The 18,423-nt window shown below is 40.8% G+C and overlaps 1 protein-coding gene across 1 annotated transcript; it reads right to left on the bottom strand.

Annotated features, from left to right (window-relative positions):
- Positions 1-4,644: 4,644 nt before the first annotated feature.
- On the bottom strand, positions 4,645-18,120 carry LOC115806805 (solute carrier family 26 member 9-like). Its single transcript, XM_030767664.1, has 21 exons — positions 17,996-18,120; positions 17,279-17,418; positions 16,848-16,958; positions 16,464-16,639; positions 15,963-16,127; positions 15,465-15,617; positions 15,150-15,232; positions 14,869-15,016; positions 14,417-14,530; positions 14,128-14,205; positions 13,669-13,764; positions 13,355-13,461; positions 12,959-13,028; positions 12,541-12,633; positions 12,266-12,430; positions 11,634-11,885; positions 11,310-11,364; positions 9,929-10,047; positions 8,166-8,307; positions 4,866-5,052; positions 4,645-4,696 (listed from the first exon to the last, which is right to left on the bottom strand). The coding sequence occupies exons 1-21, from the start codon at positions 18,118-18,120 to the stop codon at positions 4,645-4,647; spliced, it is 2,631 nt and encodes an 876-aa protein (XP_030623524.1).
- Positions 18,121-18,423: the final 303 nt, after the last annotated feature.

Genomic DNA, 18,423 nt, shown 5'->3' with positions numbered 1-18,423 from the left:
ACAGTGGCAAATTTTATTCCATGACAGACTGCACTGCCGTTCTGTTTGTTTTGAGAGGGTTTTTTGTTGTTGTTGTTTTCACATATCAGAGAACAAATTTATATTACATGAGGTATGGGTGGGTGGCTTTATTGGAAGCTGAGTAATTAACTCTCCTCAAGTCAGACAAATTTCACAGTTTAATTAATCATTTGGGCAGTCCTGGAAATGTGTAATTGCAGATGGACCTAGAGAGTGATACAATGGACAACATTAATTAATATTAGTCTTCGCTGTCCAGAGATGTCTCCCTGTGCGTGTGTATAAGAACCATGTTCAATGCGTTCAGCTGACACATCCAGATTTATGGCTGCTCTCTGGCTAAACTTGTTTGTTAAGCAAGAGACAATACAGTGCGTACGCCTGCGATTCTCCAGATTAATCGTGCTTGTTGATCAATGTCAAGCAGACACTGCTTGAGTTTAGGAATCATTTTCAGCTGCTCTGTCATTCTGAGAGCACTCGACCAATTGGGATGACTCACTGTGTTTCAGGCATAGTCTTCAGTGTGCTGCATCTGGGTTGTTTCTCCACAGGCTTTATGTAAGCATTTACAATGTTAACTGATGACAGGAAAAGGTCAATGGAATGGACAGTCTCAACCATGGCTCTCTCACAGACACTCAACCACCTATTGAATCCACCTAGTAACATCTGACAGTTCCAGGTGTCTCTCACAGAGACAAAATCTCTCTTAGGAAGGAGAGACCAGATGGCTGATCTGTGGTAGACATTTCACTCAGCTGGAAATTTCATAAACCCCAATGCAATGTTTTACTGTAACATTTTTTCTGTTTTAAATATATTCATTCTCTGTTGTTTATTTTTACTTGTCAATACAATAATGAGTTTGTCATGCAAATCAAGCACTTTAAATTGCACTTACTCGGAGCAAAATTTGATTCCTTGTAATCTGGGGAGAGCAAAAACAAAAAAAAATTTGACCTCAAGTATTTTGACCTCATTTTTTTATGTCAGATCACACACACAAACACACACGCACACACATATACATACACACACATACAAAAACAGACACGCTCACAAACATGAATTGACGCACACATACAAGCACGAACATGCACACACACACACACACACACACACACACACACCAGTGCTGGCATGCAGGGATAATGGTGTCAGGCTGGGGCAAAATGCCCCTATCATAGGGAATGCATCTCCTACAGTTCCCAGTTAAATCTGACTGCATCTCCCACAGTTCCCAATTAAAACTGAAAGCAGCAGGATGCCTGTAATTAACCACAGTGTCACTGTGAGCTGAAGGACACACCAGAGGACCAGGTGTGTATGGGAATATCTCAGTAATACCTCCATAAATCTAGTCAGATACTCACAAACGACGTCTTCCAGTTGTGGGTTCAGCTTATGCACACCTGCCGCTCAAGAACCCCCGCCCCCCGCCCCCCGCCCCGTCAGCATTTGCATCACATGGTTTAATGACACTTTTTAAAAAATCATTTCTTTTTGCCATTAAAGACATAGACAGCATTTTGTGTCATCAAAAGCGCTTCCCCGACATGAAGATAGTCCTAGCTCTTAAAAACACTGCTACTGTGTCTCATTTTGATCAAACTTTAAGGCAGCATCTCACGTGTCCTAAATCAGTAAGACCAAAATCCAAAAATGCAATGTAACAGTGAGCTTTCTCAAAAAATTTTCCCTCCAGATGGCAGACAGAAGTGATGTGGTGAGTGGCAAACTCCTCCTCAAACACAAGTTATTTCAACCAGTGTGTGGTATTTTGCTTATGTTTTTGACATAGAAGTGTGATGATTTATGATTTTAGTCATGTCCATGGTCATTTTTAGACTCTCTCAGTAAGCTGTTGTACAAGGTTGCACTTCAGTTAAAATACTGCCTATGCAGGTAGCCACCTGTAGGGGGCAGTAGAGAACAAAGCAGCTCTCTGGGTTTTGAGTCACACCCAGTGTGGTTCTGCTGAGATTACAAACACTACAAGCAGCACAAGCAAAGACTGCATTTCTGTACTCACTCTTCATTGCTAAGGAAAGCGTTACAAAAGTGAGGATCATGCCTACAGGATGTAATGATACAAAGGTTGAAAATATTTTTAAATTTTTCATTTTACTATTTACTTGTTTACTTCTTTTTATGTATTTACAGGCGCTGTGTTGTTAATGATGCAATGCCAGTTAATGCTGCTACGCTATGGGAATGATGACACTAGCCTAAGTCTAAACATTACAAAAACAGAGAGAAAATAATCATACCATACAGAAATGAAAGCATAGTTCTTGTTACTCTGCAGTGATGGGAAATTAAACAAAAGTCAAGCGTTGTATCGCAGTGGTAAGCAGCTTGTCAGACGAGAGTGAGGAGCAGTGAGGGGGTGGCATTGCATGTTAAATACACCCAGGCTGTATGGCTCACTGCTTTAGCTGCTCAGCGCCGTGGGGATATGATGGTGACGATGATGGCGGTGGCCTGGGTGGCCATGGTGATGATGACCACGCTGACTGTGTCCATGGTGACCATCTGCATGGTGATAATGACTATGAGGTGAATGGTGGCTTCGATCACCGAACCCATGGTGTTTGTGATGACCTCTGTGATTGGGACCATGGTGTCCATGATGACGATGGTGGTAATGGTGACGGGGACATGTTGGCATCATTACCTTGGATTCTAGCACAGCCCTCACATTGTTGTTTCCACATTCAGACTCTGTGAGGCTGTCAATGTCTAAGTAAACAACTCCAATACCTAGCATCCCCTTCTGCCTCAACACTGACGCCTGCAAAAAAACAGCCTGATGAACAATGCAATCTAACAGTATCATTGTCAATTCAGTATCTAACAGTATTGTGGTCAATTCAGTGTCTAAGAGTATCATGGTAGATTCAGAATTACACAGTATCATGGTGGATTCAGTAACTAACAGTATCATGGTAGATTCAGTATCTTACAGTAGCATGGTAGATTCTGACACACTATAGAAAACAAATCCGGGATTCAAGCAGCCATGTAACTAAGAAAATATCAGCTATAGATCGTTTCATCCTTTCAAATCAAAACTGACTTTAAAACCAGTTTAACACCTGCATATCCATTGTTCTTTATATGAGTTTTACTGTAAGTTTTATATCCACTTTATTGTTCGACAAAAACTTACATCCTCCTTCAGTCTGCTTTCACTGAAAACACTCTTTAACGGGTCAAAGTCCTCTTTTCCATTTGACAAATCCTGACAAGCCTGAAAAGACGAAAGCATCTTTTTTTTCCAAGGTGAAAATATCAACAGTCTGGTCCTAAACATCCATTGAATTTCATAATCAAAGAGACTATACTCATACGCTGCGGAAAAAACACTGTGTAGAGCCTACACAGTAGTATAAATCAGCCTTTAGTCTCCTCTACACCTCCCTTCCAAAACCTCAATGTGTTGTGAAATGCTTTTTATTGTAATATTTTGTTTCATTAAGCTTCCCAGCCTCTCCATTCACTAGTAATCAGTTTATAGTGCTTAAACTCTCTCCTATTGAATATCAGACTACTCATATACAGGCCTGGCCCTCATTACCTTCTCAGTAATTATTGACCCTGAGTGATGACTGTGCCCTTCCGACTGATCTGAGATCAACTCATGCGTCCGGCGACGGTGCCCTCTCCATCTTCTACCAAACAACCGTACAAATGTGGGAACAACCAGTGTCAGTTTTTCAGAGTCCACTCTTTGGGACCGCCAGTAGTTGACAGTGCTGTCCTGAAAAGTGAGGACAGAAACTGAGAGAAGTGCAGACAAGGGTCAAAGGCTGAGGCTTTTCCTGTAATCAGTAGGAGTATAGGACTGGACCAACAAATTAACCTATAACCTAACTTCAGCAGGAGGTAGAGGACTTACAATGTCTTCTCCCTCCACTCCGACTTGTGCAGGCATCAGGGATATGAAGTCCACATACCTGTGGGAACAGACCTGATCTCACTCATGCTACAACACACCAAAGGGGAAAAAATACATTTTCCATAATGCAGTAGACTTACTGAGGAAAGGTTCGTGCATTGTAGTCCATTTTGTTCTGGTCTGATTGGATTGAAACAGTTGTAGAAAGGAGTAGGAAATTTTTACTAGAATTAACAGCTTCCTTGTCAAGTCCTCCCCGCAACACCTTCAAATCAAAGCAAACAATTCACCAAAGCCAACCACATTTAGACATACAGACATGCATCTATAACTAAACAAGCACATACAGACATACAGACATGCATCTACCACCATATACACAGTTCACACCTTCAGCAAGTTTGTGTGTAATTCCGAGCCTGTAGCATGTCTGTCATTGACAGGGTTCTCCAACCATGTCAGGTCCAGTCCATCAAAACCTCCATCTCTCACATGTCTCACTGCAGAGTCAACCAACTTCCCCAGGCTGGTCTCGTTTGAAGCCACTGCCTCAAATCTAAATGGTAACATATTTTTTTAACAGTTTAAGATGGTTTTAGGTTATGGCTAAGATGATTATCTGAACACTTTAAGCTCAGTGATATGTGTATGAGAAATGTCAAGCTTAATTTGTGTAGGGTTAAGTAGTGGATGTGGCAGTGCATTTTTATTGGAAATGACTACCTGGACTTTTGGGCCTCCACACCCAGTAAAATCTTTATGGTGGGGTTCCTGTGGAAGGAACAGGAGTTAAAAAATGTCTCAGAACATCACAACACAGTGGAATGAAGAGTTTGTCAGTGTTTACATGTTTTTGAATGTCAGTTCACCAGACAAAGTATGTAATTACTCTCAGTGTGATCTCATGCATAGCAATAAACAGTAATCTGTCAACACAGACCTCTCTGCCAGTCTCTGCAGGTGGTGATGGCCAGCCGTGACATCTGCTGATGGTTTGATGGTGTAGTCATCATCGATGTAAGCAGAAGAATGGATGGCGTGGGTGCAAAGGTCATTTCCATGGAGTACACAGTCAGTGGAGGCGTCCACGTAGCACACCACACGTGTGTCGCTGTGAATGCATCTAGCTACAGAACCAAACAGGAGGTCCCTACTCTGTTAGAACCACACCTTTACAGTAAAGTCATCTATCTTCCACAAAGAGAATTGACCTTCCGTTTTTTCTACATACTTTCATTTAGAATATCTAATTTAATTAATATCATTACTGGTTTATATATTTTTTTAAAAAAGCTGTTCTGTTCAGCTCTGTTTAGGCTTGTGTGATGTGATACAGGTTCCTCTTGCCCTTTTCATACTGTCCCAAAAGATGTGTCCCAGATTATCATTCACTGAAGGGTTTGTTTCTTTCCTTTCAGACAAGTACTCTGTGTAAAAAACTCAGGTCTAAATGTGAAAAGTAAATTTGTACTGAATGAGAGCCAGGGCATATGCTTCAGAAGAAAGTCACCTGCTGTCAAACAGTAACCAATGGTGTCAGCACTTACCAGAAAGGAGGAGTGTGAAAAGACAAGCCAGTGCTACAGTGAGGGAGAAAAAACAACATGGTTAAATAACACATACAGCTTCATGTAAACAACCACAGAATACACTTTAAACTGTTTCCCATGGGTCATAGCAGAGCATTAAGCACAGACTTCAGACAACATGCTGTGTGGCTTATCAAATAAACCGCATCCTGTTTGTTTCTATTACAACAAAACAGACCAGAATGCTGCCTGAATCTACATTGCACCAAAGTGTATGAATTTTAAAACTGCATGCCATGATTTCATTTCTTTTTGTTTTTCTTTTCTTTTTTATCATAGGTCTCAAGACTGTGCTAAAAAGTTCATGTGGCCAGTCTTTACACCATCACACAGGTTCACTGTACAAATTCCTCTTTATTTACAACACACTAACACACTGCCCATACCTGCTGAATATATTTTATGTCCTTGTTACAATGTCCACATAGAACCACTGATGCCATAATCTTTACCCATGGAATCCATTCACTCAGCTAGAGTGTACTGACACAGCATTCACACACACAGTGCACGACCTACAGACATCTAGTGCCGTGCAGAAACCTCAGCTGTTTCTTAGTGTCCTTCATAACCTCTATGCATCGTGCATATAGATGCTTACATTATATATTTTATTTAACAAGAGAGACATGAGAATGAGAACTCCATAATCTTACAAATCAAAATTAAATTTGTGCACTTTGAGTGCAGTTCCTGCTCCTGCCAATATACTACTAAAGCCCTCTTTAATTTGAAGATCTAATACAGCCTACAATCTCTCTTCTATAATTACTGTCAGATGTGTGCTTTAGATGATGACCTTGTACTTACAGATGAAGGATTGCATGTTTGTGTGGAGCTGCTAAGACGAGACTACATTTGACTGGTCAGTAGCGTGAGGTGTGTTTGAAGTTGGGGTGTCTTCAACATGACAGTGCCTCAGACCACATCCTGTGGAAAAGCACACATACAGACACCCACGTACACTTCTGTATTATCGCCATCACATTGTTTCCTGTTTTTAAGCTTCTGCTTTAAGCCTCATCGTGTGAAAATATTTAGATAGCTATTAAATGTGTGACTGCCATTTTCTGGACATGACTGTGTACTCTGGGCTTAAGGACTGATAATAACATGTTCTGTGGCACTAAAAGGAGACATTACTCAATCTTCTCCAGACATCTCAGCTGTCTCTATTCTCTCACTGAGGTATGAAACATAGAAATGGGATATCTAGGTTTATACATATAGCCCTGAAAGCCCTGTGGAAAATATGGAAATATGAACCAGCTTAGGTTTGAAAAACACCATGGAAATAGCACCATCTAGTCAAAATCATTCCATAGGTCATGTAATCACTTCTAAAAACATTCACTTATTTTCAGGTGCGTTAACAGTTTTTAGAAATAGCTCAAGAGAAGCTGTTGGTAATCAATACTTACATTTCCTGGACAAGCCAATGATTTCCCCAAAATTCCTTAAGGAGAAGAAAATCATGCTATTACAGTTTGCTCCAGGGAGGTAGTGAGACTCAGCGAAGTCTCTTTAAGTAAAAACCACAGGTGGCATTAAATGCCCAGGCTTTACTGATAATAGGATTTTGTTCTCCTTGCCTTTTCTTCTTAGGAGCATATCGCCATCTGCTGAGCTGGAGGTTAGTCGGTCATTTCTACTGGTGTTCTGTGGACCAGTAGGACAGGTGCATGCATGCACACCTATTCATTTCAAAAGAATCATAGGGGAGAGATTCTGTTGCTCTTTTATGCTCTCGGGGTATTTTGCCATTTTATAGAGTGTAGTTCGTCTGTAATTGTGAAGCATTTTATTTGTTGTAATGGGTTGTGTGCCTGATACATGTCTATAAGGTTATTTTTGTGTCTGTACACATCCTGTCTCTAAAGTTGTGTTTGTGTCTGTACACATGCGGTGACAGTGGTAATAGGTGCTCTCACAGAAAATGCAATTTGCATTTGCCTGAACAAGGGGACAAGTATTCAGTTTAACATAGATATGATGTCAGAATTCAACAGTACATCTTATATGTATTTTAAAAACACCACAAAGTCCTGTTATACATAGTAGGATACATCTGTGGCCATTATGTTTTACTTATTTTCACTGCATCTCTGACATACAAAAGCAACTATGTAGCAGAACTGTACCAAACATCAATGAATGGTTGAGGAATCAGAGGTCAGCCAAAAAACGTAAAATGCAATGTTTATTCTTATGTTTTATGTTTTCTTTTCATTCAAAGTATAAACTAGTCATTCAAATGAAATGGGAAGCATTTTTAAACATTTGGCAACAAATGGACAAAACAATTTACATGCCATTTGAACAAAACCATAAACCAAACCAAATGAAATAAATGGGAAATTCTGCCACCTTATGGTGGGGAGTGTGAATCACAAAGTGAACTATATCCTAAAGTGAGCTAGCGGTATTCCTCTCTTTGGTTTAAACAGAACACACAGCTTTATCTGTCCTCCAAAAAACCCCATGACTGAGAAGAGGATTTGGTTGCATGTTTGCCAGTAGTTCATAAATTTTTGGAGATGTGTGAAATAATTTTTGGGTAAGGCAGAGCCGGCCTGCTGCTGGTGGTGTGTGTGTGTGAAAGAGCTTGATGAGGGTGTCATCATAAATCCCACGTCTATCACAGCCTGTACAGTTCCTGACAGAGGGAACACATAACAGGGTCAGTTCCTCCTCAAACGCCACGAGACACAACGGAATGTGGTTGAGGATGTTTACCTGCTCCAGATCTTTTTCCTCTTCCTCTATATCGAAAGCCAGCTCTTTCCTCTCTCTCTCCACCTACAGAGTGCATACACACACAAACAGACAGAGAGAGGGGTGCAAGGGGAGCAGGGGCCTTTACTCAGGCTTTTACAGAAAAATCATCAGCTGTCTTGTTATTTGCATAAAGATATTTCAACATGTATTACAGGTTGAGCATCCTTAATCCGAAATCCAAAAAGCTCCAAAACCCAAAACGTTTTGAGTGCCGACATGACGCCACAAGTGGAATATTCTACACCTGACCTCACTTGCCCATGTGTGGCTCTGATGCTCTGTTGGCGCCAGTTTGTTACCAATCATCATCAACACCAGACCTAAGTGCATTACTCACTGTGTTTTTTGCTTATTCTCTGCTCTGTGATACAAAGATATCATTTGAAAATGTCAGAAGGGGCTGCAGATACCCCTATGGGTAACAGTGATAAGAAAAAGAGGAATCATTTATGTTTATCTATAGCACAGAAAGTCAAGCATATACAATGGTGGTCCCATAAGATTATAATGGAGCTGAAAAAGACTACGTTGACGTTGAAGGCATCATAACGTCATAGCGCAATGGATTACTCATGTGTTTGTGGTGATGCTGGTGTAAACAAACCTACTGGGCTGCCAGTTGTATAAAGTATAGCACGCACACCTATATACAGTACATAATACTTGATAATGATAATTAACAACTATGTTACTGGTTATTAAATTATACTGTACTTTTTATCATTATTTTAGAGTGTACTCTTTCTATTTGAAAAAAAAAAAAAAAGTTTACTGTAAAACAGTATGCCATGTTACGCCGGCAGCAGCCTCATACATCTCGTGTTTACTGCGTATCTGTACAGGTTTGTAGTCTAGGAGCAGTAGGCTATACCATCTAGATTAGTGTAAGTGCACTCTATTATGTTCACACAACAATGAAATCACCTAACGACACATTTCTCAGAACATATCCCCATCGTTAAGCGACACACCACTGTATTCCAAAATCCAAAACACTTCTGGTCCCAGGCATTTCGGATAAAGGATACCCCACCTGTATGTGTGAAAAGCCACATCACTACTCATACAGAAAACAGCCAATCACAGTTCAGAGAGTCAGCACTTCCTTCCCCTAAACATTTGTTTAAATATTCACACCCTGCTCATCATGAACTACCATTTGTGGTAATCTTTCTCCATCCTGTTAAACTGTTTCCTCAATAACTAACTAATTCCTTACAAATGTAGACTTAACCTTGCTCTACAAAGAAATCAGACAATGCAATCAGGGACTTTATCAGCGTAAAGACAAATTTCCAGGTGTTGTTTGGTGTTTGCTTTTTATTTAAACAGCTGATAAGATAATAAGGCATTAAAATGATAGAAGGTGAATGGAATGAAGGAAAAAAGAAGAGGAATAAGAGACCATAAAGACAAATCCAATTCCTCTCTCTCCCTCTCTCTCTCTCTCTCTCTCTCTCTCTCTCTCTCTCTCTCTCCCCCCTCCCCCTCCTTTTCTGTGATGAAACTGATGTAATGAAATTGCTGAATCAAGCCACTGGGGTATTCATTAGTGTGAGCAGCATGCATGGGGGTGGGGGGGGGTGTGAATTAAAAATGACCTGAGGAGATGACTTGCCTTCTCTATGGGGCTGACCCTCTGTGACCTTTGCTGGGCAAACAGGATGGCATCATGTACAGAGAGAAAAAGGTGATCACGCGGTATACTGCCCTCGTCAAACACTCCACCCACCTCCAACTCCTCCAACACCTGGGCTGCATACACACACACACACACACAGAGTGATATTTAACTCTGGACCATTGTATGTTTACTCCATGTGAGACTGAAACTAGGAAACTGATAAACCTGTAATACCCCCTTTCCACTGACCCCAGTGCCAGCGCCAGTGTCTAATCCAGAACCAGGACTCTGCATTTCCACTGAAAAAATACCAAAAAGCTGGCGCCGGCACGGCTCCCCAAACTTGTGACAGACATTTTCTCCAAAGTTATGGTCGGGTCACATATTCTGATGACAGTTGTCGAAATATGTGACCCCTTGTGCCTAGGTCGAGCTGTTGACCAGAGTGATGACATTTTTTTGGTTATACATGGGAAGGGCAGATAAGTCACCTGAACTGGTTTGTTTGGTGCGTCAGGCATTTTCCTCCAAGTAACAGCAGGGTCACATAATCTGATTCATTTCAGTAGACTAGTAGTCTAAAGTTGTGATAGGCAGCTAAGCCTTTCTGTGTTGAATAACCAGCATTTCTAAACAAACGCTCCACACTACATTCATCTTCATTTGTTTATAGTCTATGACTTACGTTTTTTGCGTAACGAACTCATCTGTGTGAGCGAGTTCAAGCTGCCCACTGGCAACAGCACCTACTAGAGTCACAGAGTAGCATGGTCACAGAATTCAGCATGATATCAGCACCGGCACTGGCCCGGCACCATCCTGGTGGAAAAGAGCTACAACGCAAACATTGACTGGACCCAGGTTTTGTCATTGCCACTGATTTTTTCCTCCTTTTGGAGACAATGTTGAGATCTGTGCAACATATAGTATATCTACAACCACCAGCCTGGTCCAGCAGTCCTGTCAGATGACAGGTTTATCAAAGTCTTTTGTAAAATCACAGTCGTGGTCAGAATTTGTGCTCTATTCACAAAATGATATTCAGGAAGCACTGGTTATGACAAGAGTTTGTCCATCAGCGCTATGGCCAGTTTATGAATGTGTGGAACTTTATTAATGTCACTCAGAACAACAGGTCAGATGTTCTGGCATTTTTGCTACTGTGTACTGTATTTCCACAAGTAAAACCTATATCATGGCCAGTGACTGGACAGTTACAAATACAATTAAAAATCCCTAATACATGTTACTGTATGTATGTTTGTATGTATGTATGTATATACGTATGTATGTACACTAAAGCCTTTACTGGGTCGCACACTAATATGACCCCAACACGGTACCATGGCAATGCTTAGCTTACACCCAGCAGAGCTCATGAAAAGTGTTGTACCTTGAACATTGGCCAGGTACAGGTTAATTCCCAGCATCTCATAACTGGTGTTCATCTGCAGGTTGAAAGGAAAAACATTTAACAAGTTTTTCTCAATGATCTGAGATATCAAAAAGTGTCAAAAATACTGTCACAAGCAACCTACACAACACAATGTTCTTCAATACTCTAAATCTACACAACACAACCTTTTTCAGTACTCTAAACCCTGTACAATACAATCTTTTTCAATACTCTAAGCCTATACAACATAATCTTTTTTAACAATCTCAACCTATACAACGTAATCTTTAAGATAACTAAATCACACTAGTTCCGACCAACCTTGGTGAGGACTTTAACACCCATCAGGTCGATGAAGCAGACTCCAGCCAGGTCCAGTATCAGTGTGTGAAACGGCATGGGCTGCATGTCCAGTGTGACCGGAGGGTCACTGGGTGGTTCAGGGTTAGGTTTCTGATCACTCTGTTCTGCATCTTCAAAGTGGAAGTTGACGTAGCTTGTAGGTGTGGGTGTGCTTGTGCTTCCAGCGCCGAGGCTGTCAAAGTCAGACTGTAGATTGAGCTGTGAAATGGTCTATGATATACAAAATGTACACAAAACATAAAGCTTTTATCTTCCAAACATCATGACATCAAATTATTAAACATTTCCATTCAAACTTCAGTTTTCTATCACTGAACAACAAATGATTTGTGGTCCCTGGTCAGCTTTAATAATCAGCCGTCTTAATTCAGAAGAGAGTTTTTTAAGTCATTAATTGATCTTTGAATTGAGCAAAATACTTTTTTTTTTTTAATTGAGGTTGGTTTATAAGCTGAGTTTGATATGCTTTATGATTATTGTATGTAAACATTTGCAGACAAATCATCATCTTATGAACTCTCTCCCCTCATTTTCCTCTACATTAATCCTGCACTGGGGTGACAATGCAACACTGGTGCCTGTTCTCTCACCTGAGGCCTCATGCCGACCAGAGAGCTCAGTTTCCTTTTACTGACGGAAATTTTGCCTTGGTTCTCTTTCCCCTTCTGCTCCTGCTTCTCCTGCTTCTCCTTCTCCTCCTGCTTCTTCAGGAACTTCTTACGAGCCAGCAGGAGCTTACCAGGATCAAGACCAGTCTGACAAATGCAAACAGACGTACACTCTGATGATGATGATGATGATGATGATGATGATGAAGATGATGATTCCAAGGTTGAAAGCTTAACGTCTTTAATTAGCAACATACCTTTTTGATGACTTTTCGCCAAAAAATCTCAGAATTGGCAAAGTACAGAGGGGAGCAGTAACTCACTATTTTCACCCCTTCCACTAATTTGACCTGTGAATGAGGGGGAAAAACAGAGAAAAGACGATGGAGTAATCAAACAGACTATGCCACTGGATGGGAATCCATCAGCAGACTGCAAGCCTGGTCTCAAGTCAGAGCCTCATGGTTTCCACCTCTGAGTGCCACTAACCATGACTCACCATCACTCTACAGGTCCTCTCTCATTACGACAGTTAATACAAATGGTTTTTAAGAACATTGTGACCACAGAATGAATTAGCTGAATTAACTTAACATGGCTGTCTGAAAGTATTAATTAAACATGACAGTGTAAAAGAAACACATGATTTTGGGAACTGGCTATGTGCGATGGTACCTTGCTGTAGATTTTAGGATTCCTGTATAGGTCTGTGTCCATTATCTGAGCCACCTCTGATCCATTCCGGCTACAGGGAGCAACAAAATATAATATAATACAGTATAAAATACAATGTAATATAATACAGTAGTAGCAATAGCACTAGTAGCAGTAGTGGCTCCCTGAGATGATGTTTAGAGCTGTGTGTTTTCAATTCATACTCAATTTAATCTGATCAATGTAAATGTTCAATTTCAGTTAGATGTTTCATTGTTACTTTAACTCAACACAGAATCCTATATTCAACACTGTCTTCCAAACTCCTACATCAGTTACACTGTAGTTGTAAATTACACCTAGATAATTCTAATAAACCAAATTTTGATGAGAGAAAAAACATAAAATTCTACTTACAACTGAGTTTTGAAAACAACCACTAGGAAAGAGAAACCAACACCAATTGCAACACCATATGGCAGACTGAGGAAGAAGGTGGCCAAGAAAGACACAACCCAAACGCACTACAGAAGACAACAAGAGGAAGATATTTAGTGCAACTCAGAAACTCAAACACACAATAAATGTCACTGCAATGAGTCATGATGAGGTATTAGGTAAGAGAGAATGTAGATAATAGACTGCCCTGTCACCACCAGGGTAACCATGAGCTTTGGCACTCAAGGCACCGTTTATGTGTCTCTACTGTAAAGACCAGAGCTGGGGCTCACACAGTCGAGTTTGCTCTTCCTCCACAGGTAGTACGGATCAGAGAGCTGCAGCAGTGTGTTCTTCAGGTTGACTGCTATGAGGGCCCCAAGTACAGACTGAGAATAAAGAGTTATAATCATCAGCATGAGCTCCTTATATCAAGTAACAACTGTCTGACACCTGAAACTCTCTGGCTTAGACTCCAAGCCAGTCGCCTGTGTGGGCAGGACCGATTAAATACTTTTCTTACATATTTAATGAAGACTGAAAATGACCATCCAATAATACAGGTAAATAGATAAGTTACAGTTAATGTTTCCGTTAATCATTGTAATATTGAGAGTGCTGGACATATGTTATGCATTAGTTAATTATTGTCATTATTAACAATAATGATAATTATAATGATTAAGGATTAATGATTAATTATAATAATGAGTAACGATAATGATGATGATAATTATTAATGATAGTCATACCTTTGGCAGTGGTTTAAGATACGCCCCCAGGGCCAGCATGGTCACCATGACAACCAACATCACACACAGACTTGCAAACTGATAAATTAAATTATTATAATGCAAAAACATGAAAGCATTGTTTTAGTTAAGAAGTCTAAACAGCACAACATAAATCAGCATTGAGAAATGTCATGACAGTACACACAAACAGCTTTTTGCAGATTAACCACCTTCATAGTGCATTGATTTAAAATCATATTACTGATGGCTAATGTGTAGCAGTTAGTTGAGTGGCAGGTGATCTGACCTGTGATGAGCCCCCTGCACTGTCAACAGCAAGTGTTACTGACAGAGCACAGCAAATGACGTGAATCTTAAAGAAGGACCCCAGGAAGTTACTGCAGCCCAAGGCCAGCATCTCCTGCAAGGAGGCCGGACCCACAGACACAGTTAGCCATGGCAAACAGCCCATTAAATTGTCCATCAAAAACTGGTCTTATTGGACTTTTCGTGCATTAAAACCCATCCCTAACTCTGACTGATCTTATTGGACCTGTAACATATTTAATCATATCCCTAATTCTGACTGATCCTATTGGACCTGTAACATATTTAATCATATCCCTAATTCTGACTGATCCTATCCCAACATATCTAAAATTCTGACCAACAAGATCAACTTCACACCCCCTTTCAGATGGATGGCAGAATGACTATGTCATTTAATAATGGGCCTGTCCCATTTTGATGAATTTGTACCTGGTTGGGGTCCACATCATAGCCATGTTTGGCGGCCAGAGTCCTACCCATGGCCAGATTGATGACATAGCCGACAATGGCCAATGAGAAAGCAGTGGGCAGCATGTCTGCCCATTGAGTGACAGTGGGTAGGATGGGGGCGGGGAATCTAATTCAGAACATACAGGATTCAATCAATTGATAACATACACTCTAGAGATTTACATCAAATTCAGGAATGCATGGCTGAACACCTGGTCTCCCCCAGTCTCAGCTGAGCCCTGTAGAAAAGTGGTTCTCACCCCAGTGCGATGTTGCCCACTATATCCATGTGATACTTCTCTGGCAGATCCAGCGGCCCAGAGATGGCAGTGGCCACCACCACCTGGAACAACACACAGAAATGGACTTTCTGCTAGACCTGGAATGCCCTCCACAATGTTATTTCACTGGACAAGGGCTTGTGTTCTCTTTACATAGTGCCTCTGTCATTGTTGACATAGATTAAATTTCAGAACAGGATTAAAAATAAAAAAAAAAAATCACTGACAAGAACAGTATGTGCACTGTCAGCCTCTCCTAAAGTAAGAGAGGTTCTCCATTTTATCTGTACTCACGATAATGATCTCCATAGGAATGGGAAAGGGAATTTTGTGGCGGTAACGTGCACTGAGCTCTTTGACGATAATCAGTGCCACGCTGCTGACCAGTGCAAAAATCAGAGAAGCCACGTTGGTGTGAGGCAAGCCAGAGAAGATGTCCCTGAGTGTCTAATGCACACAAACCATAACATATCATAAACGGAGGTATGTCCATAAACAGTCAGTTAAAGAGTATCCCTCTTTAACCTTGAGCTAACCACAGAATCCCCATAACTTACTCTGTGTTTTCACTAACCACTGAAACCCCATAACTTATACTGTGTTTTGACTAACCACTGAAACCCCATAACTTATACTGTGTTTTGACTAACCACTGAAACCCCATAACTTATACTGTGTTTTGACTACCACTGAATCCCCATAACTTATACTGTGTTTTGATGAAAACCCTGAACATGCAGATGTGGGTAAGGCTGATCTTCATAACTGTAAACCACATGGATCTGCACTTACGTAAATGACAGCCAAAGGTCCACTGTAAGGTGGAACACTGATGCCAAAGATGTACTTCAGCACTGATATGAGGATCTGTAGCCCTGCAGCCGTCATGAAACCCCTGACGAATGACTCGGAGAGGTAGATGGCGACAAAACCGAACTGCATCAATCCTAGACCCACCTGCTCACAAAGCAGGGACAGATTACATACATGATAACTTTGATGGACCCTCTCCTCTCATACCCCGACCCACGTGGTGCACCTCATTATCACTGAGTTATTTCAGTGACTAAATTGAATAAAGTGGTAGGTTAAGTTCAGTGCCAGCATGTAACAGAAAGGTTACAATTTTCAGCTTATAAAACACATGTGTATTTATAATTTCCATATGAGGAACTTATACAATAAGCAAACTCATAAAATATCATTTCTCAAAGAAAACATATCAGCACAAGGAAATCCCCAGTGCTATGAAATGAAGTGTGAGTCTTTTTCCTGAGTAGGGTGGTTGAGTACCTGTATAATAGCAGTCAGACATGCCAGTGTTCCTGATATGCCCAGTCTGACCTGGTTCATCAGTTCCTCATCCACAACAGTGCTATTCAGGGTGGCATTGTAATGACTGAAGTCTGACTCAGGTGCCAGTCTCAAACACACGATGCCCACCATGATACTCAGCACAGCAAAGGTGCCTAGGTGTGAAAAAAAATGTATTACTTAGCAGAAGCAAAACCCTTCAGAGTAATCATTCAGTCACTGGCTTGACAAGGAAAAATTATTCATTTTAAACTAGGGTCTTATCGATGATAGAAACACAAAACTGTAGAAGTTTTTCTCATCGCTTGATTGAGAACAGGTTCCAAACACAGTGTAAAATCATCATCTTTTCCCCTAACTTACCAGGTACCATTTGATGTGCAGTGCCCATGAAAAAGTATGGGATGAGCGGGAAAAAAGAGGAATAAAGTCCGTTGACAGGGGGCAGGTTGGCCAACAGGGCAAAGGCCATGCCTGGGAGAAAAAATGCTTAAGGAAATTCCCTCACATGTATAAGGATTACAACACATCACATCAAGAGATACATAAACCGTGTGTGTTACACCATAAATCCGCTGATGTCACAACGCCAGTACAAAAATGTTTTCTGATTGCATGATACTTTGTTGATCTCAGGGCATTATATGTGTTCATTCACTCATATGAAGGTGTTTAATAATCTCTGTTCTCATTGTGAACGACCTTTATGATTTTTATACATACACACAATGGACTAATATGAACCTGTACAGACAAAAGCATTGTCAGTTGAGCTGTATAAGAGGCTGACAGACCTTGTGGAACCTGAATGGTGCCGGCACTGACCCCACTGATGACATCAAAGAGGAGGTGCTGTTTGAAGTTGTATTTGGGAAGCCAGCTCAGCACGGGCAGGTGTCTATAGAGCAGGAGCTTCAGTCGTGCACCGGAACACCTGATTCAGCAACACACAACCAAGAGAGCAATCACTATGGGACCCACCAGCTACTAGGACATCAATATGTGCAAGTCAAACTACTCATATGCTTCTTTATTTTATTCTCATGCATACCATCATCCAGTGAGTCTGTACAATAATTTTATACTCCAATCTGTACAATGTAGTGAGTCTGTACTGTAGATGTATACTCTGCCCTGCCAAACGCAGTGATTCTGTACAGTAGAGATATATTCTGCCCTGTATAACGTAGTGAGCCTGTACAGTAGACGCATACTCTGCCCTGTGTAACACAGTGAGTCTGTACAGTAGATGTATACTCTGCCCTGTATGACACAGTGAGTCTGTACAGTATAACGCAGTGAGTCTGTACAGTAGATGTATACCCTGTCCTGTGTAAAGCAGTGAGTCTACAGTAGATGTATACTCTGCCCTGTATAATGCACTGAGGCTGTACAGTAGATGTATACTCTGTCGTGTATAATACAGTGAGTCTGTACAGTAGGTGTATACTCTGCTCTGTATAATGCAGTGAGTCTGTACAGTAGGCATAAACTCTGCTGTGTGCCAGTACCTGAAAACCTTCTTTACTTTTTCACCCACAGGGAAAGCCCTCTTCTTTCTGTCAAATTCTTCATCAAAATCAGGTTGGGCATATGCTGGCCTGTCAATAATGTAACGAGGGCGGTCTTGGTGCATGGTGATCGCCAATCATAAAGATGGAGGAACTGAAAACAGCAGCAGTAGGGAGCAGTACTTTTAGGGAAAACTGACTTAGCAGCAGTTAACAAAAGTAAAAATGGTCTATTTAAAAAAAGAAAAAAGTTCCACAGAAACATTAGAACACTCTTCATTTTTTTTGCCTCATACAACAAACCTTCAAAACCATCCAGATAAAACACCTTAACTTTTGTGAACACTTGTGCTAACTTTTGAAACACTTGTAGGTGGTTCCCAATCTTTAGTCCTAATCTTTTCTTAGAGTGTTCTCATTGTTAGAGG

The sequence above is a fragment of the Chanos chanos genome, chromosome 3 (genome assembly GCF_902362185.1).
Source record: "Chanos chanos chromosome 3, fChaCha1.1, whole genome shotgun sequence".
Taxonomy (NCBI): Eukaryota; Metazoa; Chordata; class Actinopteri; order Gonorynchiformes; family Chanidae; genus Chanos; species Chanos chanos.
The sequence above is the reverse complement of the archived record's forward strand: the minus strand, read 5'-3'. Positions and strand labels throughout refer to the sequence as shown.

Excerpts from the sequence above, each read along its gene's own strand:
- LOC115806805 (XM_030767664.1), bottom strand. The coding sequence starts at position 18,120 with ATGCACCAAGACCGCCCTCGTTACATTATTGACAGGCCAGCATATGCC. Across the intron at positions 13,029-13,354 it reads GTTGTTTTCAAAACTCAGTT|CCGGAATGGATCAGAGGTGG; the intron begins GTAAGTAGAATT and ends TGCTCCCTGTAG. Across the intron at positions 11,886-12,265 it reads TGGTCGGCATGAGGCCTCAG|ACCATTTCACAGCTCAATCT; the intron begins GTGAGAGAACAG and ends TGTATATCATAG.